Source organism: Hyla sarda, chromosome 2, assembly GCF_029499605.1.
Source record: "Hyla sarda isolate aHylSar1 chromosome 2, aHylSar1.hap1, whole genome shotgun sequence".
Classification (NCBI taxonomy): domain Eukaryota; kingdom Metazoa; phylum Chordata; class Amphibia; order Anura; family Hylidae; genus Hyla; species Hyla sarda.
Window position 1 is genome coordinate 467415979 of NC_079190.1, and position 14558 is coordinate 467430536.

The 14558-nt window shown below is 43.9% G+C and overlaps 1 protein-coding gene across 4 annotated transcripts in view; it reads right to left on the reverse strand.

Annotated features, from left to right (window-relative positions):
* Positions 1 to 14558, reverse strand: part of APP (amyloid beta precursor protein) — a 301616-nt gene that overhangs the window by 80098 nt on the left and 206960 nt on the right. For all 4 annotated transcript variants that reach the window (XM_056559448.1, XM_056559447.1, XM_056559450.1 and 1 more), the window contains exon 6: positions 2955 to 3163. In XM_056559448.1, the coding sequence (XP_056415423.1) occupies positions 2955 to 3163 (209 nt within the window). The remainder of the gene's footprint in view (positions 1 to 2954; positions 3164 to 14558) is intronic.

Here is a 14558-nt window from a genome sequence, read left to right on the forward strand (position 1 = left end):
TCCTGCTCAGGACAGTTCCTAACATGGACAGAGGTGGTAGCAGAGAGCACTGGGTCTGATTGGAAAGACTACATAACTTCCTTTAGGATATACAGCAGCTGATAAGTACTGGAAGGCTCTTGATTCTTATTTGATTCTTTTTAATAGAAGTAATTTACAAACCTGCATAACTTTCTGCTACCACTTAATTTAGGAATATTTTTTTTTCTTCTTTTACCCCCAAATTTATTTTCTTATTTTTTTTTTTTTTAATAACAAGCCAAACCACTTGATCTCTTTTCAGAAGATTATGGGGGTGACATTTATCAATGTTTGTTTATGTATTTTTTTTTTTTTAGTTCTTTTTTTCTTACTATTTTTTTTTTTTTGCTTATGTGCGACTTATTTATCAACTGGTTTACGCCTGATGATAAATTTCTTTCACGTATTTCTTTTACTTTGGTAGTGGCTTTTTCTGCTCCATGTCTGAGTTGGAGTAAATTTAGTAGGTTTTTTTCATGTGATGCGACTTTTTTGCGACTTTCGCACTTAATAGATCTCTGACCACTGCAAGTCAAAAATCACTTTTTGCTTTGGTAAGCTAGTTTCTTTTTTATTTATTTATTTATTTTTTATTTTTTTGCTTAGGGCACTGCACAATCAAAAAGTGTACAAAAAGCACAAAAAAACTGAGTAGTCGCACATGCAACTTTTTTGCGACAATTTGAAGCCAAAAAAACCCACTACTAAATGCTTTGATAAGTGTCCCCCTATAAGAGTATAACTATAGCCCAGATTTATCAAGCTGTGTGAGAGAAAAAATAGAGAGATTTTCCCACATGAACCAATCACAGCTCAGCTTTCACTTTACCTCAGCTAGTTACACGAGCTGTGATTGGTTGCTGGGGGAAAATCACTCTATATTTTCTCTCACACAGTTTGGTAAATCTGGGCCATAGTGTTAATAGCAGCAAAGTTCTGATAGTGTCCCAATAAAAAAAGGTCCATAACTGCTAGAACAAAAAGTTTTATAATAAAAGACAAAAACATAAAGTAAAAATATTAAAGTCATTTTCTATTTTTATTATAGTAAATTTCAAATCCGGAAAATGGTTGTCCAGAAATTCCAATAATCTGGCACAGATCACACAAACCCCTATGCTGAAGTATCATTAGAATAAAATACCTCATATTCTGGGAATTGTCTTCTGTTTTTGGATGAGCAGTTGGGTTAGATGGAGTGCAGACAGAAATACAGCATTCTGTATTGATACTTGGGGCCTCAGGGCTCAGGGTTCATTTGTGTCATCACCTCCAAATTATGGTGTCACCATTTTCACGCCAGCATGTATCTGTATATTGTTTTTGAGCATAATGACCATAGTGCCTCATTGCCCCGCGGGCCACAGGATCATTATAGAATGCAGCCTGCAGATTTCCCCTATCATGGAATCCAAAAGCTCGTCAACCAAGTGTTTTGTTCTAGTCATGTTGGATATGAGGGTACCTTGCTGGTCCTACGGATGAAGACTTATAGAAAATGAACAGTACAATGACCCCCCCGACTTACGATGGCCCCGACATACGATCATTTCAACATACGATGGCCTCTCAGAGGCCATCGCATGTTGAAGGCAGCATCAACATACAATGCTTTTGTATGTCGGGGCCATCGCATAAACGGCTATCCGGCAGCGCAGACTGCTTTAGCTGCCACCGGATAGCCGTGTCCGCTGACGATCACTTACCTTTCCTCGAGGGGCTCCGGTGAGTCCTCTTCGGGTTCCCCTGCATCGTCGGCGCTCTCCATCGTCGTCATCACGTCGCTGCGCACGCCGTCCCGTCATCCAATAGGAGCGGCGTGCGTAGCGACGTGATGGCGGCGACGGAGAGCGAGGATGCTGGGGAAGCAGAGGCCTTGCTGGAGCGTCAGGGACACCCCGGGGACGTGGCGACAGCGATGGAAGGCGACATCCAGGGCAGCGGTGACGAGCAGTGACGGTCCGGAGCGGTGAGGACACTTGAGAACAACTTCCTATACCAGTGGTCTTCAACCTGCGGACCTCCAGATGTTGCAAAACTACAACTCCCAGCATGCCCGGACAGCCGTTGGCTGTCCGGGCATGCTGGGTGTTGTAGTTTTGCAACATCTGGAGGTCCGCAGGTTGTAGACCACTGTCGTATACTTTACATTGCACGGATCCCTCAACATGCGATGGTTTCAACAAACGTTGGTCCATTTGGAACGGATTATCATTGTATGTTGAGGGACCACTGTATTACTCTAGTTTTTTTTAGTTCTTTTGCATTGTTCACCCAAAAGCCTAAATAAAAATAGCATCTTGTATAGAGAATTATGAAATAAGTGCACTCACCATAAGTGCATGGAGACAGACAGGGGAGTATACAATCAGCGCGACAACGACAGCTGTTTCAAGCACAAACACACTCTTGAGCGTGTTGACGCTTGAAACAGCTGTCACGCTGATTGCATACTTCCCTGTCTGTCTCCACGCAACTCCCCGCTGCAGTTTTGTATATGCACTGAAGAAAATAAAGAAATAAGAAGTTCCACTGATGGTGGGCGCCGTTGTTTCATAATTCTCTACACAAAATACTGCATTAGAGACTGCACTTTATAACAGAGCACCCCATCTAAAGTGGTTCATATGGGCTTATCTCCTGGATTGGCTGAATTCCCTTTAAGTGTGAATAGGACTCTGTCATACGGTAATACAAGCCCAGCTATTCTTTTTGTTATTGCCAGGGGCGTAGCTATAGAGGTAGCAGTCACACCGGGGCCCTGGTGCCTAAGGGGGCCCCAAAGCACATCAGCCTCATTAGAGACCAGTAATATAATTGGCATATGGGGCCCTGTTGCAGATTTTGCATCGGGGCCAAGAAGCTACATGCTACACCTCTGGCTATTGCCTAAGTCAAAATACTTCCCCATGAGATATCAGTTATGTAATTACCTCTGACTACTTCTTCCACGGATTCTGTAGTTGTAGTAGTGGTTGTGGCAATGCTTGTGGTCCTCTCGGTGGCTTCTTCAAAGGGTTCTTCAGGTTCCATATCCTCTTCCATATCTTCTCCGTCGTCTTCGTCATCGTCAACCTCTTCTTCCTCCACCTCTACAACCTCCTCCTCTTCCTCTTGACGTCCCTGAAGGGCTTTGTCATCACTGGAAAAAAAAAATGTCACCATCAGTTTGGGAGCTAGAAGAGAAATCAGGTATAAATCAATGGAGTAACTACTCAGTAACGTAGGACTGATCCAGAGTGGCCCATGCCTCCGACATATACAGAACACTCTTTACATGGTGCAGTCATTACTCAACCCACAATGACCACAAGAAGGGTGCTCATCGTAATCCTGTGTAACTCATTGGTTTATAAAATGGAATGTCCAGCGCGTATATGGAGTAAAATCAGGAGCTCTTTATTTTTTGATCACATGGATACACACAGGAGCAAACACCAACGCGTTTCGAATCAAACTGGATCCTTAAAGGGCTACTTTTGTGGAAATCTTTTTTTATTTTTTTAATCAACTGGTGCCAGTAAGTTAAACAGATTTGTAAATCTCTTCTATTAAAACATCTTAATCCTTCCAGTAGTTTTTAGGGGCTGTATACTAAAGAGAAATCCCAAAAAGAAATGCATTTCCCCTGATGTCATGACCACAGTGCTCTCTGCTGACCTCTCTGTCCATTTTAGGAACTGTCCAGAGCAGCAGAGAATCCCCATAGCAAACATATGCTGCTCTGGACAGTTGCTAAAACGAACAGCAGAGGTCAACAGAGAGCACTGTGGTCATGACATCAGAGGAAATGCATTTCTTTTTTGGATTTCTCTTACAGCCCCTAAAAAGTACTGGAAGGATTAAGATTTTAATAGAAGTGATTTACAAATCTGTTTAACTTTCTGGCACCAGTTGATTTTAAAAAAAAGTTTTCCATGGTAGTATCCCCTTAATCATGACATTATTGGCTTATAGACCTATTATTCCCCAAACATGCAACATTTTTTGGATTTTTTTGCACCTCAAAAAGATTTTTCTCCGCTTGATCATCCAGCAGAGAAAATGTCCTTCGTGAGCAGAGTTTATGCTTATCAAAATCAGTTCTGAGGAATTTCTACCATGTTAACCTTGTAAAATTCAGGGGGTATAAGTGTAGAGGACACATATGGGAATACACCACCGACACTTTTATTTGCACTTACACGGGGATGTGGAGATAGGGCAATGTCACCTGCTCCTGGTACTGTTAGTTGTCCAACGATATTTAGGTTCTTGCATAAATAGAAAAGAGGTGGCACTGCTATATACCCTAATAGCCTACACGTACTGGATATAGGTCTGCATAAGGTCTGTGGGGTAAAGGCAGTTGGAGTTGCAGTCCGGAGGTGCTGGGGAATAATGTAAGCAATGAAAACGTATTAGAAAAGGTAAGTGCAATACACAATAAAGAACCCCGCACTCCGCTCAACAAACGACTTCAAGTTCCATCGATGGACGGACTGGATGAGGTTGCAGGAACAGCTGAGGGCGCTCAGAGGCGACTGCCGGCGAAACGCCGGCAGTCGCCTCTGATCGCCCCCAGCTGTTCCTGCAACCTCGTCCGGTCCGTCCATCGATGGAACTTGAAGTCGTTTGTTGAGCGGTGAGTGCGGGGTTCTTTATTGTATATTGCACTTACCTTTTCTAATAAGTTATTTAGGTTCTACCAAGCAAATTATGCAGATTTAGGGAGTCTACAGGATACTTCTTATTCTCACAATCTTGAGGCTGTTCCATCTAATTCGGTATCTTCAATGCCTTTTCCTGCCCTTCCCTATGATGTCACACAATCCCCATCCTAGAAGGCCACATATGAGGGGATTATCACACCTCAATAAGATTAACAGTAGGGCTTGAGGAGAAGGCAATGCGATTATAGAAAGAAAAAAAACACATAAATGGTTTAGGTGCACACAACAAACCATGCAAGACGACTTAAAGGGGTTTTCCAGTGAATATCTTTTTTTTGTACACGTCAATAAGAAGTTACAAAGTGTTTCTGTATTCCCTGCACTGACACATTGGCAGAAAGGTCAAAATCGCCCAGTTTTATTGGGAATCGGCCTATTTTTACTCTCCACTATCCAGATGCTGGGTTTGTTGCATAGAATAAAAAATAAAATAAAAAAAATGTAACTAGAGCAATCCATAAGGCAATGTATACCCATCTGGGTACTGAATCCTGACACTATCTAGCATGGAAAGTCGTAGAAGCACAAGGAGCATGAAGGGTAAAACTCTGGTCTCGGATCTGAACACTTTTGCAAGTCTGATGTGGGGCCTGAATTTTGTTAGGGTCTTGAGATGGTGTGGGGTTTGATAATAACATAAGGATTCTGGTCTGTAATCTGAAATTAATTTAGGGGTCCGATATTAGTTAGAATATATTCAGGGGGGTCGGAAGTCTGATATTATTACAGAGGTCTGATCTTGTGTCTGTTTTTAATATAGAGATCTGGGCTGTGGTCTGATATTAATACAGAGGTCTGGTTTGGGGTCTGATATTAAGCCAGAGGTCTGGTCTGGGGCCTGATATTATTACAGAGGTCTGGTGTCTGATATTATTAAACAGGTCTGGTCTGGGGTCTGATATTATTACAGAGGTCTGGTCTGGGGTCTGATATTATTAAACAGGTCTGGTCTGGGGTCTGATATTATTACAGAGGTCTGGTCTGGGGTCTGATATTATTACAGAGGTCTGGTCTGGGGTCTGATATTATTATAGAGGTCTGGTCTGGGGTCTGATATTATTACAGAGGTCTGTTCTGGGGTCTGATATTATTATAGAGGTCTGGTCTGGGGTCTGATATTACAGAGGTCTGGTCTGGGGTCTGATATTATTAAACAGGTCTGGTCTGGGGTCTGATATTATTACAGAGGTCTGGTCAGGGGTCTGATATTATCAAACAGGTCTGGTCTGGGGTCTGATATTATTACAGAGGTCTGGTCTGGGGTCTGATATTATTACAGAGGTCTGGTCTGGGGTCTGATATTATTACAGAGGTCTCGTCTGGGGTCTGATATTATTACAGAGGTCTGGTCTGGGGTCTGCTATTAATAGAGTGAATCTAAATATATTTCGAAGATGTGGTCCGTGATAAGACAATATTATAATTGCCTAGTCTAGGGATTGATTTTAATTTAGGAGTTACAAATATATATTTAGGGGTCTGTGGTCTGATATTACTATAGGGGTCTAGTCTGGGATCAGATATTAATATCATAACACAGACTAGACCTCTATATAAAAGTAGTAAAAAGTATTCTGGGGATTTTTTTTTTTTTAACTAACTGGTACAAAAAAGCCAGAGATACTGTAAAGGTCTAGTCTGGGGTCTGATATTAATTTTGAGGTCTAGTCTGGGGTTTGATATAAATTTAGAGGTCAGTCTGGGGTCTGATATTAATTTTGAGGTCTAGTCTGGCGTCTGATACTAATAAAGGTGTCTAGTCTGGGGTCTGATATAAATATAGAAGTCTAGCCTGAGGTCCGGTATTAATAGAGAGGTTTAGTCTGAGGAGTTTGATAGGAGTCTAAAAGATGAACCAAATAATTAATGATATGTTAAACAGTCACATAACAAAAATACTTTTTTATAATCATACTACAATATTAGTATGTAAATTAAACATAGACACATATACAAATAAGGCGGTTAGCACCAACACATAGTTGTCTAGGTAAAATCATAGGATCCGTTACCGTTACACAGGGAGGAGCTACGGACCATTGCAATAGTCAGAAACAACTGATTTTGACTGTTACAAGGTCACCTTGTTACCCATAGGGAAACACTGGGGTAGTAGCTGTAATTCAACATGTTTATAACCAAATGTCATGGAGCCCATGCCCTCGCGGGCCAATCCAACACTGCTTCAGGATCCTTTCTTGAAACAGCTCTGCTAAAACGGCCATTTCAGGCTATGGATATAAAAAAATATATAAAAAATAAAAAAAAAATATCATTCCTAAAAGCATTTGAAGGAAAATCAAGCAGTCAATTATTTTGGAGAGCTTTATTACTCTTGGTCAGGATTCATCGCTTTGCCTAAGAGAGATGTAACTAATTGCGCGGCTTATACCCAGCGGGGTTCCGAAATAATAACCTAAGCAGGCTCCGGGGTCACTGTTAGACTCTTTGATGTCTTAAATTCCTGTCGGTTTACCTGACAAATGTTGTGAAAAGCATTTTAACTCTTAATGCTGTCATTTGAAGGCAAATACTTCTTTAGCTACAACGAACACTAGTAGTTTCCTTCAGCATTGACAATCGTTTTAGATATGTAATGTCACATAGCGGGCAAGTACTTTAGGCGTTCTGAACGATCAACTACGTATGTGACAAGATGGAATGGACACACATGAATTAGGCAATAGGCAGTAGAGAGCCCCTGTGCAAAAACACTATGGGGGACTCAAGAGCTTATCACTGATCACTGTTGTCCCCTGGTGATTGTGCGGAATTCCTACCAGGCAGTAGGGGGCAGCATTCATGAAAGGAGGGAGATGGCCACATACATTCTATACACAGGATTTTACCATTTACAACCACAGAAAAAATGGGTTATGGTATCCAAAGGCGACCAAGCAGCACAGTGGGACTTCTAACAAGGGTATATAAAAATTGAATTCCTCCAATAGTGATTTTTTTTTCTAAAAACTACTCCCAAATTTAAAAATAATTAATTTAACATTTCCAGTGTATACGACTGGTGTTATCTTCGAAGGCAAACTCCTTTAAAAGGGTACTCCGTTGCCCCAGTGTTCGGAACATTTTATTCCGCATGCTGGGTGCGGGCAGCGGGGGTGGTAACGTCATGGTTATGCCCCTTGTGATGTCACGCCATGCCCCCTCAATGCAAGTCTATGGGAGGAGGCGTGGCTGCTGCCACGCCTCCTCCCATAGACTTGCATTGAGGGGGCGTGATGTGGCATCATGAGGGGTATGGCTGTGACGCCACGACCCCCGCAACAAAATATCTTGAATGCTGGGGCAGTGGAGTTCCCCTTTAAAGCAGAAGTATAGATATGGTTTCAAAAATGATACCCAAATTTTGGGCATCACCTATTGTTAGTGTTGCCCATTATTTACCATTGTTCTATAAGGGCACATGATCCCTGACTATTAGGAGTCCAGTCAGGCTTAGACTGGCCCACCAGCAAACAGGTGGATCCTCCAGTGGGGCCCTGGCACCAAAACTTAGGTACATAGCTCATAAGGTTGAAAAAAAAGACCATCAAGCTCTATCTATAACCCTACTGTGTTGTTGATCCAGAGGAAGACACATAAAAAAATAAAATAAAAAAAAAGAGGCTGATGCCAATTTCCCCACACCAGGGGGGAAATTATTTACCCGATTCCAGAATAAATGCCTGGATCAACGTTCCATCCCTATATATCTAGTATCCATAACCTGCAATAATATATTTTCCTAGAAAAACAACTAGGCCCCCTTGGACTTATTTATTGAGTCATCACAACATCACGCGGCAGAGAGTTCCTTAGTCTCACTGCTCTTACAGTAAAGAATCCCTGTCTGAGATGATGGTGAAACCTTCTTACCACTAGATATAGAGGATGCCTCCGCAATATGTTCCGATTTGCAAAGAAATGTTGTAAAAACACACCAGTTTTGCACAAACCACAGTAAATTTGTATTTTTGCTGTGTCCTAAAGGTCTACAAAGAGTAAAACAGGTAACATTTGCAATATGGGCCCCTGGATTCAGTTGTGGTGGGCTCCCGGCACCGCAGTTTTATACTGAGTCCAGTGGGTGGTTTCAATCTATGACTGACAGCATCCCCCGTACGAGTATGGATACAGAGATAGGCGTCAGTCACTAATTGAATCCGCCCACTGGACTCCTCAGCACCACAATAAGGAGGGATTTAGATGAATACATTAGACTGAATCTTTTATCATAAAACTATAGATCCATCTGCTTAGCTTCTCCTGTTCTACAAAAAGATACAGGAAATTAGGGTATGTTCACACTGCAGAATTTCCGCACCAGAAACATCTTCCGGTGTCTGCGGAAAGAATACAGAACTAGACATGTCTGCATGGAAATGCATTGCTGTTGAGATGGAGCATTTCTAAGCGGTCCTAGCGCCAGCATGTTCTGTCAGGGCTCTGCTGTCGGGGTAAACCATTTCCGTGCGGAGATTGCTGTGTGAACATAGCCTAAATGTTCAACAAGAAGGGCTGCTTTTAAAGGGGTACTCCACTGCCTCACCGTTCAAAACAAAATGTTCCGAACTCTGGGGCAGTGGAGTATTAATGCTACCCTAAGCGGCTGCCTACTCTGCCTATCCCTCATCCCTGCCTTAGAACTGATATCCGATTACAGATCACATTAAAGGGGTAAATCCGGTGAAAAACATTTTATTTTAATTTTTTTTTTTAAATCAAGTGAAATCAAATGGTGCAAGAATGTTAAACAGATATGTAAATGACTTCTATTAAAAAAATCTTAATCCTTCCAGTACTTATCAGCTGCTGTATGCCCCAGAGGAAGTTCTTTTCTTTCTATATTTCTTTTCTGTCTGACCACAGTGCTCTCTGCTGACAACGGTCCGTCTCAGGAACTGTCCAGAGCAGGAGCAAATCCGCACAGCAAACCTCACCTGCTCTTACCAGTTCCTGACATGGACAGAGGTGTAAGCAGAGAGCACTGTGGTCAGACAGAAAAGAAATTTAAAAAGAAAATAACTTCCTGTGGAGCATACAGCAGCTAAGTACAGGAAGGATTAAGATTTTTTTTTTATATAGAAGTAATTTACAAATCTGTTAAACTTTCTGGCACCAGTTGATTTAAAAAAAAAATTCTTTTTTTTCACTGGAGTACCCCTTTAAGGACTTTTTGTTGTGAGCCCAAAAAAGCATCTCAAGACACAATAAGGATAATAAATCAATACAAAAAAGTGAACCGGATAGGTGAAAACACAAATAGAAAATCATTTCCCTTCCAATCAAGATGAATCAAAGCCGCTAGCATCGTTTCCTTTACTTTTGTTCCACTATTGTAGAATAACAGTAGCAGGAGAATGAAGGAGCACATTGTCTAATCTTCCTTTCCCCTCCTTTGAAAACAATGACAAATGATTTGAAACCCAAAATGAACTATTAAAAAAAAAAAAAAGGAAAAGAAAAAAGAAACTTAGTGAGCGCGTCTTTCTCTCCGCTGTCTGCCGGGCCTATCGGAGACATTAATCTCGGCGAGAAATTTGCTCTTTTGCATCTAGATGTTTTTTGAAGTCGGTATTTTCAATTAAGATGTAGAGAGCATTGTGCTTCTAAGTGAAAGGAGAGGAATTCTAATCTGCAGTGTTAAATTCACTATATTAAAAAAGAGCCCATAAAGACTTTGTATCTGCACATACTTATCTCATAACAGATTACTTTAATACTTGACTGGAGAATCATTTGCTGGCAATAATTAACTGGTGATCCAACAGAACCACAGAGCAAGCGCTAGGGCACTGCCAGAAGACACAGCTCAGAAAATATACACGGATTTAAAGGGGTACTCCGCCCCTAGACATCTTATCCCCTATCCAAAGGAGTTATGCAACAGCTGGAGGCACATTGGTTGCGAAACACTGAGGGTTTGTCACTTAACTCAGTGTTTCCCAACCAGTGTGCCTCCAGCTGTTGCAAAATTAGAACTTCCAGCATGTACAGTATCTAGGTGCATGCTGGGAGTTGTATTTTTGCAACAGCTGGAGGCACACTGGTTGTGAAACACTATAAAATTTAGGACACAAACTGTTTCACAATCAATGTGTCTCCAGCTGTTGCAAGACTACAACACTCAGCATGCATTGACAGTCGAAGGGCATGCTGAGTGTTGTAGTTTTGCAACAGCTGGAGGCCCACTGCTTCAACACCCGGCATGCCCTTTAGCTGTCCGTGCATGCTGGGAGTTGTAGTTATGCAACAGCTCCCCTCCTGCTGTATCCTGCCGCCAGGACCGCCGCCGCTGCTGCCACCATTCCTGCCGCTGCTCCTGAGGGGATCCCCGCCGAGCCAGGGAGAGGTAAGAGACCCCCGCCGGCCCCGATCGCCGCCCAGCAGGGTAGTGATTGGTTGGTCATTCCGACCAATTAATCACGTGATCATGAGGTGGCAGTCTCGGACAGCCCCATTCAACCTTTTTTTCCAGGTCACCAGAGAATAGCCAGTCTGGTCAGATGTAGCAAAACTACAACTCCCAGCATGCCCGGACAGCCATCGGTTGTCCGGGCATGCTGGGTGTTGTAACTTTGAAACCTCTGGAGGTCCGCAGGTTGAAGACCACTGTGGCCTTCGTCATCATCCAGCCCCTCCCCACCCCTTTTGTTTTGTACTCGCCTCCCCTCGGCGGGAAGTTAGGGTGAGCTGGTCCGGGCCATCTATGCTGCAGGGACCGTCCGGTGGGGATGGTTAGTCGTTGCGGGCTGTCCATTTTCACCGGGGGGCCCTCTTCTCCGCTCCGGGCCTGCCCCAGACTTGTGACGTTGCCTTGACGACGACTCACAGGGACGTTGCGCATGAACGTCCCTGTGCATCATCATCAAGGCAACGTCACTAGTCCGGGGCCGGGCCCGAAGTGCGGAGAAGAGGTCCCCCCGGTGAAAATGGACAGCCCGCAACGACTAACCATCCCCACCGGACGGTCCCTGCATTATAGATGGCCCGGAACAGCTCACCCTAACTTCCTGCCGAGGGGAGGTGAGTACAAAACAAAAGGGGGGGCTGGATGATGACAAAGGCCGCAGTGGTCTTCAACCTGCGGACCTCCAGAGGTTTCAAAACGACAACACCCAACATGCCTCGACAGCCGATGGCTGTCCGGGCATGCTGGGAGTTGTAGTTTTGCAACATCTGGAGGTCCGCAGGTTGAAGACCACTGATGAAGGGATTGACAGGCAGAGAGTTCACTCGAGTATAAGCCGAGGGGGGCATTTTCAGCACGAAAAATTGTGCTGAAAAACTCGGCTTATACTCGAGTATATACAGTATTTAAGTGTATGCACTGACTGGCTGGTAGCGCCTCCTACTGTACAGGAAGGTATTACATGTTCTGTACTCTTTACCTGTGCCAGGGTTAGCTGCTCCTTTGGACACCAGGTGAGGGCGGCTCCATTTAATTTTTTTAGGACACTGTGTGTTCTGTAAAGGACCCTGAAGAAGCTCCTGTCCTCTACATAGACTTTTATATGTAAGGATTTGCTTTATCTGTATTAGTTATCTACTTATTTTTAATTGATCCTCACTTTTTCCAACTTTTTAATGACATTTTGGGGGCTTCAGAACCAATTATCAGGTTTCCATAGAGTTATGGTTCCAACAATGGTTTCAAGTAGAGGTCTAGTCCTGGGAAACATTTTTGGGACCTCACCCAAGATTTCCACTCAAGGGCTGGTCCTGTAGGACAATGGGGACAACATTTCTGCTGTGGAAAAAGTGCAGAAATTCTGTTCCCATGCACACACGCAGGACTGGGGCCCTGGAATCAACATACAATGCTTTCAACATACAGTGGTCCCTCAACATACAATGGTAATCCGTTCCAAATGAACCATCGTTTGTTGAGGGATCCGTGCAATGTAAAGAATAGGAAGTTGTACTCACCTGTCCCCGCCGCTCCGAACCCGTCACCGCTCATCACCGCTGCCCTGGATGTTACGCTCCATCACTGTCGCCGCGTCACCGTGGTATCCCCGCCGCTCCGGAACGTCTCTGCTGTCCGGGATCGTCGCTCTCACGTCGCCGTCATCACATCACTACGTACGCCGCTCCTATTGGATGACGGGACGGCGTGCGCGGCGACGTGATGACGATGATGGAGAGCGCCGATGATGGAGGGGATCTCAAAGAGGACGCGCCGAAGCCCCAAGGACAGGTAGGAGACCATCACCAGAGCACACGGGGCACCGTAAACGGCTATCTGGTGGCAGCTGAAGCAGTCTGTGCTGCCGGATAGCCGTTTATGCGATGGCCCCGACATACAAAAGCATTGTATGTTGATGCTGCCTTCAACATGCAATGGCCTCTGAGAGGTCATCGCATGTTGAAATTATCGTAGGTCGGGGCGGGGGGGGGGGGGGTCACTGTACAATGGTCATCCTGAGACCAATAGATACTGTAACTTGAGGGACTGCTGTATTCATTATTTAGTTGAATGGAGATGAGCTGCAATACCAGATGCAGACAATACACAAGTATGGCGCTATTTATGTATTCTGTACAATCCCTTCCAGTCTATGACTTTGTTTTCAATTCTCCAATCAAAAGTCAACACAACCAGACTCGAAAAACAAACACTTTATTGGAACGATTCCAGAGTTGACAGACACAATATTTAGGGGCCTCCAAAACATGATACCAAACACTGTGTGGATATTGGTCCCGTTAAACGGAGAGCAAATTACACAATTTCCAGTCTTTATATCTCAGATTAGACCCATTGTTTCCGCGCAGCGCTAGTTCATCACAAACCGTTACAGTTTTATACCCCGGTGCCATATGCTGCTGCAGACACAGCATTCTGGCAATTGCTTTTCAAAGGGATAAGCTGCTTCATCAGTTCCTTTATTCCTCTTCTCTGCTATTAGCCGCAGTGTTCACGGACCTGTCTCCCTTGGACTTTGTGTGTGTGTTTAGAACTGGAGCCCCAGCGAGGGAAACCAATTATCTCAGCGCCAACGCCGGCATGAGACCGAGATGAAATTATGTCAAATGGAAGGAATTCATGGGACTAAAGATATCTATAACAGTGGTCTCCAAACTGTGGCCCTACAGATGCTGCTTAACTACAACTCCTAGCATGCTGGTAGTAGTTACTACAGTAACCAAGATCCCCCAGGTGACCCCCTCAGACATGTAGACCAGCTCTGAGAAATGTTGCACACACGAGACCCTTAGCCACCTAGCCACCTTATACTATAGGATTTATTTAAGGTGGTACTGAACTGATTTAAAGGGGTACTCCGCTGCTCAGCATTTGGAACATACTGTTCCGAATGCTGGAGCTGTGAGCATGTGACGTCATAGCCCCACCCCCTCATGAAGCCACACCCCACCCCCTCAATGCAAGTCTATGGGAGGGGGCGTGACGGCTGCCACGCCCCTCCCATAGACTTGCATTGAGGGGGTGGGGCATCACATGAGGGGGCGTGACTATGACATCACAAGCTCCAGCCGCCGGCTCTAGCGCTCGGAACAGTTTTTTTCCAAATGTTGAGCAGCGAAGTACCCCTTTAAATCTGTATTCCCATCATCAAAAATGACCCCCTATCCATAGGGTAGGTCATAACAAGCTAAATCGGTAGGAGGTGTGCCCACTGGAACCCCGACGATCACGAGAACGGAAGAAAATTGTCCCCCCATTTATTTGAGTGGATAATTTAGCATCATCATTCTCGTGATTAGTGGGGGTCCCAGCTCTGGTACCCCTACAATCAGCTTAACTTTGGGAGACCAAAAAAAAAATCTATATGAAGAAAGAAAGAAAAAATTATTTCAGAATTT